The 19,845-nt window shown below is 41.5% G+C and overlaps 1 protein-coding gene across 1 annotated transcript in view; it reads left to right on the forward strand.

Annotated features, from left to right (window-relative positions):
- Positions 1-396: 396 nt before the first annotated feature.
- Positions 397-19,845, forward strand: part of Kdsr (3-ketodihydrosphingosine reductase) — a 41,314-nt gene continuing 21,865 nt past the window's right edge. The window contains exons 1-6 of the mRNA XM_004858447.4: positions 397-965; positions 5,424-5,513; positions 6,883-6,939; positions 11,723-11,788; positions 12,082-12,177; positions 17,346-17,537. Of these exons, the coding sequence (XP_004858504.1) occupies positions 858-965; positions 5,424-5,513; positions 6,883-6,939; positions 11,723-11,788; positions 12,082-12,177; positions 17,346-17,537 (609 nt within the window). The 5' untranslated portion in view covers positions 397-857. The remainder of the gene's footprint in view (positions 966-5,423; positions 5,514-6,882; positions 6,940-11,722; positions 11,789-12,081; positions 12,178-17,345; positions 17,538-19,845) is intronic.

Below are 19,845 nucleotides of genomic sequence, written 5' to 3' on the forward strand. Positions count from 1 at the left end.
GTGTCACAAAAATGGCTTGAAATTGTGACTTTGCACAACCTACTACTTAAAAACCGCTTTGTTTGTCCACTTTAAATCGGTGAATTGCCTGTTAAGATACGTGAATCGGGTCGCCACAAAGCTGGTTTGCTTTGTTTTGAACGTGCGTTGGTAATAAGATGATATCTGAGATCAACAAAACTGAATTAGTTCAGTGATTTTTTTTTCCCCAAAATTCCTCGATTGGACTTTCCCGGTCTTCACAAAAATGAAAGTGGGCTGTGATCATTTTCTAAGCACGCCAGGAAAATATGGACTGGAATTTGAGATTTCCGAGTTTCGTCTCCGGGCACCCACGCTGAACGAGATCCGGAGATCCTAGAGCCACGATTTATATCTTTCTCAGTGCTTCCTGCAGGGGGGGCGCGGGACTCAGCGAGACGGCGGAACTCCCTGGACGGAGCCGGGCCGACCCAGGCCCTCGGGAAACCTGCTCTTCGGGGTCCTAAGGAGCAACCTCCGCACACAGCTGAGGGAGGTGCGCGGCCCTTCCCAGAAGTGCGGCCAGGGGGCGCTGCCTGGAGCCGCAGCGCGCGTGGAGACCCGGATTCCGGGAGGACGGCGCGCGTCGTCTTCCCGACGTTGCCGGAGCGAGGGACCCAGGGCCGCCCACGGGCGACTCTCCCCGCCCCGATCGCATCCCTGTCGGGCTCCTCCTCTTCCCCTCTGCAGCGGCCGCCGTCCCGCCCTCGCCTCAAACCCAAACACTCCTCGCTCCTGCTGCGCGGGTCGCGCGTGACCGCTCGGCTGCCGCTGCTGCTGCCGCTGCCGTCGCCGCTGCCGTTTTCCCCAGCTCCCGGACCGGTCCCGGCCGCGCGATGCTGCTGCTGGCCGCCGCCTTCCTTGTGGCCTTCGTGCTGCTGCTCTACATGGTGTCTCCGCTCATCAGCCCCAAGCCCCTCGCCCTGCCCGGGGCGCACGTAGTGGTGAGTGGCCTCCTGTTGCTGCGCCCGACCTCCTGGCCCCAGGCCGCCGTCCTTTCCTTCAGGCCGTGCCTCCCCGGAAGGGACGGCTCCCAGGAGGGAGGAGGCTCACCTGCCGCCGTGCACCCAGACGCAGCCCCTGCGGCCTCGGGGACCCGCCCTCCGCGACGTCTGGCTTCTCCCGGGCAGGAGAGCGGTGTGCCGCGGTCAGCGCCAGTCAGCTAGCTGCGTTCTGGAGGCTTCAGGGACTCGTAGGTGCTCGTTAATTCCGGGAGCATCCCTGGGAAGTGGGTATTTTGGTCCTCCGACTTCCGAAGGAGTCAACAGAGAGGCTGAGAAACTTTGCCAAGAACACATCGGTCGGGGGCGCGTGGACCCAGGCAGGAGCAGTCAGTAGGGGTGGCAGGAGGACCGCCGGATCCCAGCCGCCCCCGGACCCGGCCAGGCGGCTCGGGACTGGAGGGTGGCCTGTGCAAGTGACCGGGCACTTGCCAAAGGATTCCAGGAAGTGACTCACCTAGGAAAAAATTGCTCAGAAGCCAGGGTTGATGGTCTTGGCCATTGGTGCAGGGAAGTCCCTGAGCTCAGCAGGGGTCTTCTGATTGCCGCTCCAGTGTGGTCCTTTGTAGTCGTTCCAGAGTTGGAAGGCTGAGGTAAACGACAGAGGCTTGGGCTTTAGGCCGGAAGGAGATGAGAATGGTCGGTTTGTTTCGCGTTCAGCCATCTCCATTCCCCAAGTATGGCACCTTTCTCCACCGGGGAGAACGCGTTCTCCCCTGCGCTCAGCACTTCACGGTTGGCAGTGATCTTCTCATCAGTGTTCCTAGTTACACCTCACACCTGAGGCTCGCGGGCGCGGGGGTGGGGGGGTAGTGAATAAGAAGGGTGGGTTACCAAGCTGGCAAGACGCAATTTCTTGGTGCCCGAGGTGAGGACGCTTGCTTTCCCATTGAGCTCTTGTAGGATGGGATGGTCATTTGTCTTAGTGCACTTCAAAAATCTGGATAAGGGTTTATGGTTGAGAAACTGTATTTTCTTTAATTTCTCCTTTGTAAAACTATTAGGTTTTTTCCAGCTCTTGGTGTCTTTATGTGGAAGGTGAGAAGTTGAGTGTAGATGAGACAAAGAGAGAGAAATTCACAAGAGAACTTCTGCCTCAGAAGCATGCTTTTCAAAGTTGAGTTCTTTCAGAAGTTGTCCTTGCATACTCTTAACTTGGGGAAAAAAGTAGAAGTAAAATAATAAAAATAAATAATGAAAAATTTGACTCAGTAGTTACAAAACAGTTAACTTTGACACTAATCGTTTTGTTTCCTCAACCTCAGGCCATAGGTAACATAACAAAGGCCTTATCTGTTGGAACAGACCAAGAATTACTTATTTTCACCATCTTACTTTAATACTATAAATGAATATATATATAACTATAAATAATGAGAGCATGACCTGAATAATTCACCTAGTGTCACCATTCTTTAATGTAAGAAGAGTAAAGTAGTGGTGCACACTTGTAATCCCTGCTCTGGGAGGCTGAGGCAGGAGGATCACTGTGAGTTCAAGGCCAGCCTGGGCTACATAGTTCAAGGCCAGCTTAAACTACACAGTGAGACCCTGTGTAAAAAAAAAAAAAAAAGTAAAGTGTAATGAAATTGGTCAGATATAAAGCAGGTGACATGGGTGGGAGGAGGAAGCTAATCTTTTAGGCTGTCTGCCTGTGTGGCAGCATGGACAGTTTGTACCAGTTTACTGATCAGTTTCAGCGACAATTATTATCTGCTAGTGTGCTCTGTGTCATTGCAGCAGTGAAGCCGTGCAGCACATCTCACACTGGTGCATGTTTCAGGCCTACCTTTTTGGGTGGCTGGAAGCAGCTCTCTTGGCAGCAAGCCAGCTCTGTTGCCCTTAATGAGAGCTACGTGATGTGATTGAAGGGATAGTACATTTGAACGATATTTGCAATGAGTAGTAAAAGAGTGATCAAGGAAGGAAATTGAACCGGTATCTTTAGTGTCCTCCTCCAGGGTTCATTTTAGCAATTGTCAGACAACTCAATAGACATACACTTTTTTTCAGCCATTGTGGAAAACCCCTGATATTTCTAATAACATTCAGAGTAACATAGCCCAGAATTGGCCTAGGTGTATCTTTAGATACCTTTTAAACATTGTCTGGCTTGACTAGAAGGGTTTCCTGAGAATTCTGATCCAAAAGCTGAAGTCATGCTCTTACTACAGAAAGATCTTAAAAATTACAGGGTTTAAACCTTGTTTTCACTTTGCAGTAAATCTATATAGCTTCCTTATAGTCAGTTTAGAAAAAAAGGACAGCATTAATAACTATGACTAATATCTGCAAGGCGCGTTAGAATGTATAAATGTTCCCAATATCCTCATAATTTCCACTAATTCACTGGATAATAGGTAAGGAAATGTTATTTGCAAGTTTTTGTGGTGTCAGATTTTTCAGGGAAATAGCATCAAATACTATTTTGCAAACTAATATAGGGAGTTATGTATTCAGCAACTGCTTTTGCAAGGTACTATGCCAGGAATGAATGAGAGCAATCTGACTTGGTACTTGACCTTAAAGAACTAATAGTCTGGCCAGGAAGCTAAGATGTACCTGTCAGTGACTGTACAAGGTAGACGTGAGAGATAAGGGCAGAAGTTTAACAGAATCTGGAAGTTTCATGGAGGGGATGTTTGAATTGAACTCTTCAAAGGGCCTAGGGTTTGGAAGTCTAAGTGTGTGGGTGATGTGGGGTGGAGGGACAGCTAAACATCAGGGCCAGCATCGTGAAACAGGGACATTTTAAAGTAGCCTGCTAGTTGCTATGAAATTTAAATGTCTGGTGAAATTTAATAAGCCATAACAACTAATGAAATAGCCTGATAGCAGAGACCTCCTCAGAGACAACATTTAGCCCAGGCAAAGGGTATATTTTTATACTAACCTTATGTAGGTAACTGGTGAATTATCCACCAAAGAAATCTACCATTGGTGGCAAGTTGAAGCTAATGAGAAACGAGAGGTGGCTTTAAGTAACATGGCAGTATGTACTTTTGTAAAGGAGGGCCTTCTTGATGATACTAAAATCACAGGATGGGAGATGTTCCTTACAGCACAATTTATATGTAAGAGCAAAATGTTCAAAGTAATCCAGAGGTCTGACTATAGTGAAGTGGCTAAGTTTTGATATAGCTCTATAAGGTAGTACTGTGAAACTTTTTAATGTAAGATGTTAAAAGGTCGTGTGTGTGTGTGTGTGTGTGTGTGTGTGTGTGTGTGTGGCTGTGGATCAACCCACAGGGCTTCACACATTAGGTAAACACTGCCACTGAGCTTCATCCTTAGTTCTATAACAAAGTTTTTTCTAAAAAGCAAGATACAGTACCTTGCAATATTATATGATTTACACAAGGTCAAATGACTACAAAGATAATGCTGGATTTTGCTTATTATATGTTGAGTTCTTCGTGTGCTAAGTGCTAGGAATATAGGGGAGAATGGAAATAGAATTGGTATTTTTATGGAGTTTGCAGGATGGTAATAGCGGTGTTTGTGAATCAGTCACACAAACAAATGCGTGACTGTTCAGTTTCATGAATGCTGTTGAGTAAAGAAAAAAGAGTGCAATGCTGAGTAGTAGATTGTGGTGGGGCCATGAGACACAGTGAAGGTTTTCCTGAGGCAGTGATGTTTGAGATGAGATTTGCAGGGAGAATAGGTACCAGCTAGATGAAAAGAGGGAACAGAGTATTGTATTGCTGGCAGGGGAAATAGAACGTGCCAAGCCCCAGTGGCCGGAGAGTGCATGGAACCGAAAGATAGCCATTATGGCTGGGCACATGTAGAAGTGAGCGATAGGAGAGTGCAAGGTGAGAAGCTTCACCATTTATAGTTATATTCTGACCATATATTACTTTTATAGTAAGCAGTCATTTAAAACGTAAGATACTGTATATGCAGGTGGCCATTATTTTAAATCTGTTGTAGATGTAATCATGCATAGGTGTGCAGCCAGGAAATAAGATTCATTTGGATTTGGAATCAGAGGAGGACTAATGCATTATTTATTAGCTAGAGTTATAGAGCACTTTCCCTCTAGTAAGCTTAGACAATTATTAGAGCGGGGAAGTTTATAGCTCAGTACTAAAAACAGTCAAAGCACCAGGCCCTGCAGACAGTGTAACCCTTCGTGCTTGCACTCATTTCAAACATTAAATTTGTTATGAAGAAGTTGCAATAATTAGGCAGTTCTTGGAGGTGTGTTTTTAGGGTTCATAATCATTATTTTACTTTATTTTTTGGTGCTGGAGATAGAACCAAAGGCCTCATGTATGCCAGGCAAATGCTCTACCACTGAGCTGCACTTCCAGTCCCATCATAATTATTTTAAATAAACTTCCTACAGAGAACAAAGTGTAAGTGCTGAGAAGATTTTATTATTTTTATTTGTAGGTTACAGGAGGTTCCAGTGGCATTGGAAAGTGCATTGCTATTGAATGCTATAAACAAGGGGCGTTTATTACTCTGGTGGCACGAAATGAGGTAAGTCTTCCAGATTCATTGTTAACTAATGTACTTGTTCAACTTTATATTAGTCAAAGAGGCTGGGCTAAATGTGCTGGTTTGCACTTGTGCTGGAAAGTGCTTACTCCCTGATTTGGGATGTGATCTGTCAACTGCTATTTCTTTCTTGTGTTTAGGCCAAAGACTTCTCTGTTGATCTGCTTATTGAATATGTATTTATTGCTATCAACCTATCAGACCATATCGTCAGAGACATTGCAGATCTTGAGATAGGAGAGGGTGAGATGTGGTTAAATAACACACCCGGCCATGGAAAGCCAGATGTGTTGGCAGCAGCAATTCTGAAGCTGCTTCTCAAAGTGTTTCTTATTCTGGAGCTGATATCTTAAGGTGTGTAGGTGTGTGCCTACACTTTCTCTTTGCAATTTGCTTGTAATATGTTATACATGTCTAGTGAAATCTGTGTGCCACAGGGGCATCCCATCCCTCCTGACATGTTTAGTGAAACTTATTGTTCCATATAAAGTCCATGCAGAGTCTGTTTTTCCCTTTTGGCTGGGGCTGTATTTCTTGCCAGAGTTGTTTTAAGAGCACAAAGCTATTGCACTGTGTGCTCATGAACAGTCAGGAAGTACTCTTGCTCCATGTGAGGACCGGGGATTGTGCCCATGGCTGTTGTCCACTGCTGTTGCATAGAGTGCATAGTGTTGCAGGCACATCTATTGAAAGAAGTAAAGGAAGGATTGATAGAATGAGTGCCAGTATGGCATCATGGTGTGGGAATTAACTCCTTAGTAAGGTGTGGTTAGCTGAACAGAGACCACTGAGAAGGGCAGGCCAGCGTGAGCCTCAGGGGGAAAATACTGGACATCTTACGAAATCACTCCTGACATGGGATCACACGTGCTTTCAGCCTTGTAAAGCATAGCATGGCAGTCTGGTTGCTTTTTTTGTAGTACCCGGGATCAAACTTGGGTCCTTGAGCTTGCGGGGGCAGGCGGCCAAACCACTGAGCTAAATCCCCGGCCCAGCTTTTGTTTCATATCACTACTCAACAATGTCAGATCAAAAAGTGTATTAGAATTGATAAGAGAACCATCATATTTCATAGTGTTAATTGGAATTTTCAGGTTCACTTATTTTTCTGTTATCTTTTTCTGAAATGAATTTAAAAACTTGCTGTCACCTGTCACTTATTCACAGCTTAATATATTTTACTTCTTTCATGAACTGTGGCCCATAGCTATTCAGTGTAGATGCTGTTTTGTATGTTTGTAGAATTTAATAAACATTTATGTAAACAATTGTCTTTTTTCTCTCCTTTTCAGTAAATAAGCAGACGGACATAAGACAATCACCAGATCTAACTGTTCTGTGTTGTTTTCAGGAGAAGCTGCTTCAGGCAAAGAAAGAAATTGAAAAATACTCCATTAATGACAAACAGGTAAAGCGCTGTCTTCAGGATGCATTTTTCTGTACTAATCAGCACTGTAGTAGGAAGAAAAAAAAGGGTCAGTTTAACTGCAGAGGTCATTGAAAGCACATATGGTTTTTCTGATTAAAATACATAGTAGACTTTTTTAAAAGGTGAAATTGTTTGAAATGGCAAGGAATTCGGGTTATTAGCAAAACAATGTATAGTCTGACACACATCCACCATTGGTCAGAAGCTCTGTTACTAGAAAATGATTTTACTTCCATTATTTATTTAAGTAAAATTTGCACAGTGCTTAAGAAGAAAGGATATTTAAGAATTTTTTGTGGTTGTAGAATTTTTTATTGACTAAAAGGCATATAACGTATTTTTTAGTATGAAGCATAGTGACAAATTAACAACTACACAACCATCACCCCAATTAAAGAAGTACAATTTAGTTACAAGGGGCCGGGGATTTAGCTCAGCAGCTCTGCACCTGCCTCAAAAGCACGAGGTCCTGAGTTCAATCTCTGGTACCAAAAAATAAAAGAATTTAGTTACAAAACAGTGTTCATTTCATTGTCAGGTTTTTATTTTCAAAAATGCATTAATGAATAGAGACACCAAGAAATTGTCTAGAATGGTGTTCATTTAGCTGTTTTAATGTCTTGGAGAGTGAGAACATTTTTCTTTTTCTTTTTTGGTACCCGGGATCAGTTGAACTCAGGACCCTGTGCTTGCAAGGCAGGCGCAGTGCCCCTGGGCTAAATCCCTGGCCCTTTCTTTTTCTTTTTTGACTTGTGCCATTATAACATGTTTCTAAGTAGAAGAAATTAAGAATGTGAGGTGATGGATACATTAATTAGCTTGAGTATAGTAATCATTTCACAGTATATCTCAAAACATGATGTCATATACCTTAAATATGTATGATTTTATTTTTCTCTTCTCAATTAAAAAAAGAATTAAATCCACCTGGCTTGCAAACGCAAGGTCCTGAGTTCGATCCCCAGTACCAAAAAAAAAAAAGAATTAAATGAGATAATCCATTTTTAAAAGTATACACTGGGATGTATGTACACACTGGGATAGTATGGCTACTATGGTATAAAATATGTTAAAATATCTTGTTAATATGTTTTATATTGAACACATGTTAAAATGAGAGTATCTTAATATATTGGGTTGAATATAACCTATTATAAAATTTTCATTAAAAAATTGAATTTGCCAGAGCTTGTGAAGTTTCTGAAGCTGTTCCACACCAGCCTCTCATTCCTAGAAACCACCCTAACCTGATTTGGTTTTTTTTGGTACGGGGGATGGAACTCAGGACCTTGTGCTTGCAAGGCAGGCATGGTGCCACTGAGCTAAATCCTGGGTCCCTAACCTGATTTTTTAATTGAATCCTTCTTTGTTCTTCTTCAAAATTTTACTATCTGTGGTAAAATATGAGTGACTCTAAACAGTAACTTTTTCAGTTGTTTCTTTTTGAACTTGATGGCATTATTTACTTTTTAAATCAGCTTTATTGAGATGTAATTCACATACCATGCAATTGTCCTGTTTGTTTGTTTGTTTGTTTATTTATTTATTTATTTATTTTTTGGTGCTGGGGATTGAACCCTGGGCCTTGTGCATGTTGGCAAGCACTCTACCAGTGAGCCACATTCTTAGCCCTTTTTGATTTTGAGACAGAGTTTTAGTAAGTTGCCCAATCTGCATGTGAACTCACAGTCCCCCTGCCTCAACCTCCCTAGCAGGGCATACAGATGTGCACCATCATACCCAGCACAATTGCCCTATTTAAAGTATGCAATCCATTATTTTAAAATATAATCACAAAGTTAGGCACTCATCACCGCAATTAATTTTAGAATGTTTCTGTCACACCATAAGAATCTCTCTGCATTAACAGTCACTTCCCATGCTTGTGGCAGTCCCTCCCAGCCCTAGGCAAGCACTACTCTACTTCTAGCTCGTTAGATTTATCCAACATCTTTACACAATCTTGTGCAACTCTATTTATTCCTTTGATATTATTTTAAAAATCCATCTGTGTTGCTACACAAAGTAGTTTACTTAACTTTCTGTTGTACAGAATTCAATTATATGGCTAAACTACCTTTAGTTCATCAGTTCTACTGTTGGTGGATATTGAAGTTGTATCCAGGTTCTTTTGTTGTTGTTAGTTAGTTTTGGGTTTTGCTGCTACAGAAGGTTTTTCACTGTGTCTCTGTGCACACGTATAAGAGTGGTACTTACCTGGAAATGGAATTGGTGAGTTATACTACATGTGGACATACGTCTTCAGCCTTCCCAGCCCAGTGATACGCCCTCTGGAGTGATGGCGATTTATATTACTCCACATCCTTGTAACACTTTATTAGCAGACGTTATAAATTTTTTGCCTTTCTAGTAGGTTTTAAGTAGTATATCATTGTGGGTTTTTTTTGTGTGTTTTTTTGTACTTGGGATTGAAGTCAGGACCTTGTGCTTATGAGGCAGGTGTGGTGCCACTGAGCTAAATCCTGGGCCCTCATTGTGGTTTTAACTGCCCCCCGCCCCAAGTATATTAGAGATCTTTCCAAGTCAATAAAAATAAATCTGTCTCATTTACTCCAGAATTTGCTTAATCAATTTCCCATTGAGATGTTCCCATTCTCTTTTTTTTCTTCTGCTACTGCAGTCTGTGATGTAAGTAAAATTCCTTGTCCATATCCCCTTGCACACATATGTGAATTTCTCTAAACTGTAGCCTCTGGCTCTACTCACTTTTCTGCAGCCCACGGACATCAGAAGAACCCCAGCTCTGCAGATCGCTGCATTTTTCCCACGTTCGCATAACTTGTGATAGAGGAAGAGAGTGGTATAAAATTACGCAGCTTGAGCGCTGTGGCTGAAGGCCAGCACTGTCTCTGCTCTGGGCTTCATGATGATTCCCACCTCTCTTCAACTATCCAAGGATTTTAGGTGATGTGGAAAATGCTTGTCATCCGTACAGCAAGAACAGGTCCATAATCAGGGCTGGGTCGGCCGGAGTGAGCTTGATCCTTTTGCCTAGCCTCAGCTTGTTGCTATGCACTGAGGGGAGGCAGTGCCCTGGGACCTTGCTGTCATGATAATTTTTTAACTTTTTTTTTTTTTTGGAAATTTTACTTCTCTGGTATAGATTGTATTTATAGTCAACGATCTAATACTTTGTGAAAAGCACGAAAGGGCATGTTTCATAATTAATTCTTTAATTCCTACCCCATTAAACAAAAGTTTTCTGTGTGATGGTTTTGGAATAAAATCCACTGTGAGTATTTTACAGCCTAGTGCAGGCCCTCTAGTCTAGAATATTTTAGGTTATGTTTGTGAAGGAGGCTGTTTTCTTGTCTTAGAAGTTTAAATAACTTGACTAGGGTTCCTTTTTGCATTAAGTGAAATTTCCCATCTCCGTCTGTTTTTTGTTTTTTGTTTGCTACTGGGGATCGAACTCGGGACCTTGTGCTTGCGAGACAGGCGAAGTGCCACTGAGCTAAATCCCTGGCCCCCATCTCCATCTTTTGTATTAATTCCTAAGGCAATGAACTTCTCTCTCTCTGTCTTCTCCTCCCTCCCTCCTGTCCTTCCCCCTTCCCTCCTTTTCTCATTCTCTCCCCCCTCCCTCTCTGTAATGGATTCTATGTTCCCCAGACTGGCCATAAATTCCTGGGTGCAAGCAATCCTGTCTCAGCCTCCCAAGTAACTATAGGCATGCACCACTACATTTGGCTTATTTTTATTCAGCCCTTTGCTGAGGCTTTTTAGAGCTGGAAAGAATGCTGGTAATCACAGGCTTTCTGATACCTTTATTTATAGGGGTGGCCACTGTACCCTTCCTAGGTCCCACTCAGCTAGTGAGTGCGGAGACAGGTTTGGGGCCCAGGTGTGATGGTCGGCTTTCCATTACTGTGACAAAACACCTGAGGTACCAGCTTGTAAGGAGGAAAGGTTTATTTTGGCTCAAGGTTTCGGGGGTTTTAGTCCATGGCCTCTTGGCCCTGTTGCTTTTGGGCCTGTGGTGAGGCAGCACATGAGAGTGAGGAACATGTGATGGAACAAAGCTGCTCTTTCATGGTGACTGAGAAGCAAAGGGAGAGGCAGGAAGGAGCTGGGGGCAGATATGCCTTTCAAGGCCACATCCCCCAAAGGACCTAGCTTCTTTCCTCTAGGCCCACCTCCTAAAGGTTCTGCCAGGCTGGGAACCAAGCCCTTAGCATATGGGCCTTTGGGAGACACTTATCCTAGTCATAGTCGTGGGGTTCCCAAATATCTGCCTGTTCTTTCAAGGACCCACTCCACACTCCCCTTCAGCATAGCCCCTCAGAGTGCATATTGTTTCTTGTGGATGTGCTTCTTGGCAGTTGCATTGTCAGCAGATTGCAAACACTACAGTCTGTGCACTCAAAATTTGTCTTCTTAATTGGATGTGATCATGCATGCCTGTGAACCCCGCAGCTTGGGAGGCTGAGGCAGGAGGATCACAAGGTCTAGTCCAGCCTGGGGAATAAAAAATTTTAAAAAGGCTGAGAAAGTATGTCAAGGGTAGAGTCTCCTGGGTTTCATTCTGAGTACTGAAAAAAAAAAACTTGGCCTTCATTGAAAAGAATTACTTTTAATTTTTTTTTTTTTTTTGGTTCCGGGGGTTGAACTCGGGTCCTTACACTTGCAAGGCAGGTGGCGGAACCACTGAGCTAAATCTCTGGCCCTAATTTTTAAAAAATCTTTAAAAAATAGTTTCAACACATGCATACTTCAGATCATTTTTTTTCCTTTTTAACAGGTGGTGCTTTGTATCTCAGTTGATGTATCTGAAGACTATAACCAAGTAGAGAATGTCATAAAACAAGTAAGAGATTGGGCTGTTTGGATTTTTTTTTTTTTTTGCAGTACCAGGGATTATTGAACTCAGGACCTTGTGCTTGTGAGGCAGGCACGGTGCCACTGAGCTAAATCCCTGGCTCTGGGCTGATTGGATTTAATGCACTTGACTTGATTTATTCTTACCATTTTTATCTTGTGGCTTGGAATTGATCGATCTTCTCCATAGGTTTAGTGGTTTGTAGGTTTTATTTATCAACCTGAATTTACTGCTAGGTGATTCTTCTGTCTTCTAATACCTGCTTTGATCCATTTTTCTAGGCACAGGAGAAACTGGGTCCAGTGGACATGCTTGTCAACTGTGCAGGGATGGCACTGGCAGGGAAATTTGAAGATCTTGAAGTTAGTACTTTTGAAGTAAGTAAAAATGTTTGCTCACTGGGGTAGCCCATATATGAAAAGTAGAACAAGTTTTGAATAAAGACTTTTAAGAATGAGATAGATGGATGCATTTGAGTGTTCACAGAAGCATGAGAAGACAAGAGGAAGACTGATGGGTCTGTGTTCCCAGGGCCGCAACCATCCAGCCTTAAGCACATACACAGATTTCTGAACCTCCACTATAAAATGAAAACGAAACAGTTAATGTGGCACAGATCACGACAGCAATTCACTGAGGCCCCCTCTTCAAGACAGCACTTTGTAAACCCAGAGAAGTTGGATGTTCACGTCAAGTATCATAGTATTATTTTTTTTTGTAGTACTTGCTAGGCAAGTACTCTACCACTGTGCTAAATCCCTGTTAAGCCCTTGTAAAATTTCATTTTGAGCCAGAGTCTCATTAAATTGCCAAGGCTGGCCTCAAACTTGCAATCTTCCTGCTTCAGCTTCCTGAGTAGCTAGGATTATAGCCATGAGCCACCACACCTGGAATGGATCAGTATTATCAACAGTGAGAGATCAAAAAAGTTGAAGAACATCCTTGCTAGAGCTCTTAATCAGGATAAGAAGATGGTGTATCTTATTTATATTTTAAACACTTTTGCCAAGGAATGAACCTCTTAGTAATTTATCTCAACACCAAAGAAATGGACATTAGACCGGAAATCTTTTTTAAGTGCAAAATATTTTATAGTTGGCAGTGCCTCAATCCATCCATCTCTTAGTGTTCTATTAGGCTTTTATCGAGGTAATACATTTTGAATGCTTGATTCTGAATTTGAATCACGTTCCCCTTTTATAGAAAAGGAGACCTCTGAGCCAGTATTGCAGCTGTCTTGCTTCTGTTGAGTCATGGGAAAGCACCATAGGCTTTGGGATTTACTTAAGGTGAGCCAGAGAGTCAGGGTGTAGGTTGAAGCAGAGTGGTGTGATGTGAATGTCCTAAGGCTTCTTTATCAAGTCAGCAAAATAGAGAGTTGTCTAGACTTGTATACCTTCATCTGGAAGGAATGGAAAGGAGATTGGAAGATTATGTCAACAGCTTTATAAAGAATCAATTTGGGGAAATAGTTGTTGGTGTCTAGGCATGAAATGATAAAAGATTTGGGAGGTAGTCAGGAAAAGAGGAGTAGGTGTGCATGTGTGTGTGTGTGTTGTAAAGTATGTGTGTGCATGTGCATGCATGTGTAAGAGGATGTGCAATAAAAATCTGTAGGCTCAGTTTGGCTGAACAGGGCGCAAAGAATGGGTTGAAGAATGAGTAGTTTGCATGGCTGAGATAAATAAATGCCGAGTTCAGAAGCTAGGACCCCAGAAAGTGGGGTGTGTGGGTCTCGGGCAGCAGGAGTCGGGGTTGTATAACACTGTATGCCTCGTGGCAGTTCCAAGGCAATGAAGTGAATGTTCTGTGGAGGTGTATTGTTGTAAAGAAGTATAGAAGAAACTTAAGTTTATAATACCAGGATCATGTTTGTAGGTATAAATAACAAGAAAAAATGTGAAGCACATGTTATTCTTCATTGGTGGAGGAATTGGGCAGGTCCTGTGTGCCTCCACTGGGAAATAGATCTTGGAAAGTTATACCTGGTTTCTTCTGGACTCTACTCATGTTATCATTTCTCTTTGCTGATCTGTAATAAATCTTAGTTGTGACTGAGAGTTTATGCTGAGGTCTTTGAGACCTAGTAAATCTACTAAGCCTGGGGAACTTGAGCTTATTTCTCTTAATTTTCTTAAGTGTTTCTACATGGGTTTTTTTTGGTGCTGTGTCCATCTTAAGCCCATAGATATTGAGTGTTATTTAACTTTTCGTTTGGCCTCTCATTGTCTCTGCTTCTGAGGCTGGTGCCTCTGTTATTTGAGTTAGAGGCTTTGCTTAGATGTATGGCAAGCCATGGTTGTATTTGTACTTTAAGAATTAGGTACTAAAGAGCTGGTTGGAGTTCTTTGCAGTGGGTAGAGCGTTTGGTTATGGGCCTTCTGTAGGGTGACGGTTTGGGACATATCTTTGGGGGAACCTCAGTGTCAGTATCTGTAGGTCTTTTCTCTTATGCTGATCAGAACCCCTGGAGAGGAGTCCTAGACTCCTACCTAGAAAATATGTGCCTGACAGCAGTGTCAGAAGAGTGAAATTGGCAAAGAGTGTTCCATGTCTAGATAGTTTTTCATTAACCCTTTTGCTTTGTCTAGACTGATCCTTCCTCTAAACTAAACTTCTGTCTGCTGCCAAACTGGAGAGGGACCATATCTATTTTGTGAAGAAAGAAAAGGGCTTTACAATATTACTGCTTTGGTGTTTTGTTTTATTTTGTTTTTGGTCATTGTTCTACATTAGTTTTTTAAAGCAAGGTGAAATTCATAGAAAATTAGCCATTTTATTTTTATGTATTTATGTATTTGATTTTTTGTATGTTGCTTATTTTGAGACAAGGTCTTACTAAGTTGCCCAAGCTGGTAATCCTCCTGTATCAGTATCCTAAGTGCTGGGATTATAAGCAGGTGCCACCACACCCAGAAAAGCTAGCCATTTTAAAGTGAACTGCTCAAAGGCATTTAGCACATTGACAGTGTTGTATAATTACCACTTCTATCTAATTCCAAAACACTTTCATCACTCCAAAAGGAAAAGGCACACCTGTTAAGCAGTTGCTCCCGTTCTTTCCTGGACTGCTATCCTAGTCCCTGACTACCACTGTTCTTTATCCCATCTCTTTGGATATTACCTATATATGAAATCATAAGGTATGTGCCCTTTTCTGTCTAGGTTCCCTTATTTAGCATAAAGTTTTTGATGGTCATTCCTGTTGTACACAGATTGGTACCATTTTCTTTTTTTTTTTTTTTTTTTTGGTACCTGGGATCAAAGTCAGGACCTTGCACTTGCCACTGAGCTTAATCCCCGGCCCCCTTTTCATAGGTTAATAACACTAATTGTGTGGACATCTTACATTGTGTTTATCCATTCACTGTGAATGGACATTAGGCTGTCTCTACCTAGCTGCCTTGTACACAAACTTTTAGTGCAAACTCCTGTCTTTTAGCCCCATGCCTGCCACCCCCACCTCACCCCAGAGATGCTTGGTGCTGTTTGAACCTTTTGTGGTACAGTCTTGCTTTTTAGATTCTCTCTTCTCACTTAACATTAAGTTTTCTGTGTTCTCCCAAGTAAGCTCTCACATGTCATTCTGTTTTCCAACTTATTGCATGTTGTTGCTATTATTTTCATTTCTGTTTTCTTTATTCTTGTGGATTTGTCCTTTGCAAGAAACTTCTTAACTGAGCTTTTAATGGAGTCTCTAAACAGAGGTGAGGTAGACACTGTGTGCCATCTTTTCTACAGATACTTTCCTGTTTGGACATTTTTCTTGCCAAAACAGTGTAAGGATATTAAAATATATTTTGGGAAAAAGTGGGAATACCGATGTTAGGTAAATAGTGATGACCCAATAAAAGAGCACAGCAAGCTTGAATTTGGGTTTTGAGCAAGAACATTTGGAGTAACTCTAAAGGAGAGTCTGAGTAGTTTGTTGAGCTGTTTTTTCATGGATAGGGTTAGTGGAGTAGGAGAGCGTGGAATGGATGAAGTGAGACTAGGTGAGTAACAATGGTTATGTGGCTACAGATGACGTAGCAGTGGCTCATGTTTTGTTGTTCGAGGTGCGCTGTGACCTGGTATCGCAGGTGGGGAGGCAACAGGATGTGGGAGTATCGTTTTGGGGGTTCAGGTGTCTGGGAATGGCCACTCCAGGAACTCAGGCAGCAGAGGGCAATTGGGGGTCAGACCTATCAACCAACATCTTAAATAATCACAATATTCTATATTTTCTGGATTCTGTACTTATAGTGGCCTTTTATTTAATAGTTATAACAGTTATAGTCACCGTCTAAATATCACCTGCCCTCTACTTTTTAAAAACTTATAAATATTTCGCTGGTGTTCCTGGTGATCATTTTCAAAAGTTACCTATTTTTTATGGATTTAACACATCATAACTTACTTAGATCCCCAACTGGAGTGTTGAGTGTTACATTATGATAGAGCTAATTTTTTTTTTGGACCGGGGATCGAACTCAGGACCTTGCACTTTTGAGGCAGGTGCAGACACCACTGAGACAAATCCCTGGCCCTAGAGCTGATTTTTTTATAAGACTTTTAATATAGAAACATTTAAATGCAGGCATTCTTAGGTTCTCAAGTACAAAAATTTAAGTTTTTAATGTTTTAAGAGTTGGTAAAAACATATACTATTAGTGCATTTGTAAGGTCTTACAATAATACAGTGGTACCTTGGTTCACAAGCACTTTTGTTTGTGAACAGTTTGGTTTGCAAGCATAAGCATTGGGCAAAATTTTGTTTTTGTTTGCCAACTGCATTGAGTGATGAACAGGACTGTGGGTAGAACACGAACGTGGCCATCTTTTCCAGAATTGCGGAAGAAATTAAGTTTGTGAACTGAGGTACCACTGTATAAGAGCCAAATGTACCAGGTGCTTCATGTGGTATGCTAGCATTTAACTTGTATTTTTTCTTTTGCTCCCTGTAGTAATATCCTGAGGTAATTCCACAATTAACTTTGTTTTCAGCTGAGAAAATGAGTAGTGTCTGACTCTTTGATTCATCATCCAATAGGTAGTATGTGGCAGAACCAAAGCTTAGAACCAAGGGGCTGGAAATATTTGGAAGCTCTTTCCTAAAATTGTCTTTCAAAAGGATTACAGGCAACATACAGTGCTCCGTTGTTTTTTTTTTTTTTTTTTTTTTTTTGGTACCAAGAATCGAACTCAGTACCTCATGCTTGCCAGGCAGGCTCTGTGCTTCTGAGCTACATCCCCTGCCCATGCAGTGCTCTTTTTATAAGTAGAAAACTTATTTTGAGCACTTTTCAGCATGGATGTTTCTGCTGACATAGTGAGAATATAAGACTACTGGATTCAAATAGGCTTCAGATGGTAGGTCTTGAGCATCATGTCTTATTATAAGTGGCATTATTACTCATTCATTCATTCAGCAAATCTGTTGAGTGCTCTAATCACTTGAACTTCTGTTGAAGAATTTGAATCTGAAAAAGACAAAATTCTCATTGAGAGGTCCTTAAGCTTTTGATCTTGTTTCTACGTCATGTGGTTTCTTTGTTCCCTGCAGAAATTAATGAACATCAATTACCTGGGCAGTGTGTACCCTAGCCGAGCAGTGATCACCACCATGATGGAGCGCCGGGTGGGCAGGATCGTGTTTGTGTCCTCCCAGGCGGGACAGCTGGGATTATTTGGATATACAGCCTACTCTTCGTCAAAGTTTGCCATAAGGGGATTGGCAGAAGCTTTGCAGATGGAGGTAAAAGTTGTATTCATGTTTGTGTTTTTTCTTTTCAACTCAGCAATATGTGAGCTTTTTAGTTTTCTAACTTCTTTACCTGTTACTGCATTAAATTAGATGTGCAGATTTGACATTAGTGAACGAGAATTGGCTAAGCCCAAGTTTTGGATTTAACAATTCCTGTTGCATGAGAATTATACTTACGACAAAACAGCACGGTTATGGAGTTTTGTCTAATTAATACCCGAAGTCTTAGTAATATCGTCATGATATTGTTGGTCTGTGTGAGTATATGTAAGGTTAATGAGATATTTTATTTTGTAGGGATCTTCCTGTAACAAAAAGACCTGCCCTTATGACTGAATAATAAAATTATTAAATATTTAAAGGAGCTAGAAAAGGATATTAACTTTTAGAGAAGCCATTTAACTTGTTTTCAGTTTGCTCGTCTGTACAGTGAGAGAACTAGAATAAAAACATCATTTTGCTCTCGTAATACTTATGTTTTTGTGTATTGAAGAATCATTTAAGAAAGTGAGTGTTTTTTATTTTCACAGTAAATAGAACATTTTGAGGATGAAGGGTGTAGTTAGGATTATCTTGAAAATAAATGTCATGCTGTAAACACCCTCACACCTCAGCTGTGTGAAGTAGATTTCTGCAGTGTTGTCACATGGGTATGCTTAGAGAGCATCATGTATATCTCTCTCCATAATTGAATGAACAAGGCAGGGTAAAATTCATTCTATTGCAATATACAATAGCATATAATAATTGAAATATAATACGTCATGATGTTAAAAGTCCAGAGGAGAATTTGTTGTGAGCAGCCCTCTTATGGTGTATAGAATTCTTGGTTAATTGTTCAGATTAGGAGTCAGCAAATTAAAATAATTTTTTTTAATAAATGGCCAGATAGTAAATATTTTAACCTTTTGAGGACCAGATAGTGTGTGTTACATCTACTGAAGTCTGTTGTGGTAGCAGGAAAGCAGCCATAGTAGATTATACATAAATAAACAGGTATGACTGTTCCAATAAAACTTTATTTATAAAAGTTGGCAGAGGGCCGGATTTAGCTCACAGGCTATAGTTTGCTGACCTGTGTTTATAGAAGATCCCAGAACAGACCTTGGTGGTGTGTGACAGAGCCTCACACTGCCTTGGTATTGGGCAAATTTCGGGGCAGTGATTGTGACCTAATGGCCCACTTAAATATTGACAAACTGTGCTGTTCTCCTACAAAGGGAAGCAGTCACAGAGTTCATTGTTAGCACCTGGCTTAATACTTTTAATAAAAGATCATTATAACATACTTGACCAACAGGACACTCGTAACAGTGAAATTTCAAACAATATACTGCTTATTCATTTTGCAGTTGTTACTTCCTGTTATGGCTTGTGTCTAGATGTCCCCCTAAAGCCTCATGCAGTCATAGGTGGGTCTTTTTCAGAAGTGGCTGCATCTAGAGTGTGTGAAGCTGGGATTGATTCATGGTGCAATGCTAGGATCAAGGACACTAGGATTAAGGGTGTGAGTGCTACCTGCCCTAAGTAGCCTGGATAAGATATGAGGCATAGAAAGAGCTGTGGTCATCACCTGCTTGCTTTGCTACCTTCTACCTGCTATGAACTGTTTCTCCTCTGTGATCCACCCTGCCTTGGAGCCAGCCAATTATGGACTGAAACCTTTACAAACTGAGCTAAATGAACCTTTTCTCCTTTAACTTTTTGAGTATTTTGTCTCAGCAATGAGAAAAGTAACTAAGATACTCCCTCTGTGAGAAGCCAGCTTTTATTAATCATGATCTTGTGAATTATGTGAGGCAGCTGTCATTATATTATCATATGGAAAAAAACTGACCTGGTTAAAGTCTTACAGTTCCTTAATGACAGAAGTGATGAGGGCCAAGCCTTTAACGCTAACCAACCCTTTGCTACAAGTTGTAGTTTTGTTTTTGGGGTGTGTTTTTTGGTACCAGGGATAGAACTCAGGTCCTTGCGCTTGTGGGGCAGGTGGCAGAACCACTGAGCTAAATCCCTGGCCCTGCAAGTTGTAGTTTTGCAGCAGAGGATTTGTCTGTAACTCAGGTCAGAAGTTGCCTCTTTCACTAGCTACCTACATCAGTCCTTCACTGTGGTCTTGAATCCATATAGGTGAAAGAGATGTTTTAAAGATGAAAAAATCTGCCCATTAGAGCCAGAGCTGCATCATGACTCATTAATTTAGAGCAAAGTGTAAAATATGGGTGACCTGGATTCATTTCAGGTAAAAAAGAGATGCTAATTCAGAAGAGGAGAAAGAAAATGAGTTGCTAGTACCGTG

Source organism: Heterocephalus glaber, unplaced genomic scaffold (assembly GCF_053883595.1).
Source record: "Heterocephalus glaber isolate CG9 unplaced genomic scaffold, H.glaber_assembly_v1.0 deba00000331, whole genome shotgun sequence".
Lineage (NCBI taxonomy): Eukaryota > Metazoa > Chordata > Mammalia > Rodentia > Bathyergidae > Heterocephalus > Heterocephalus glaber.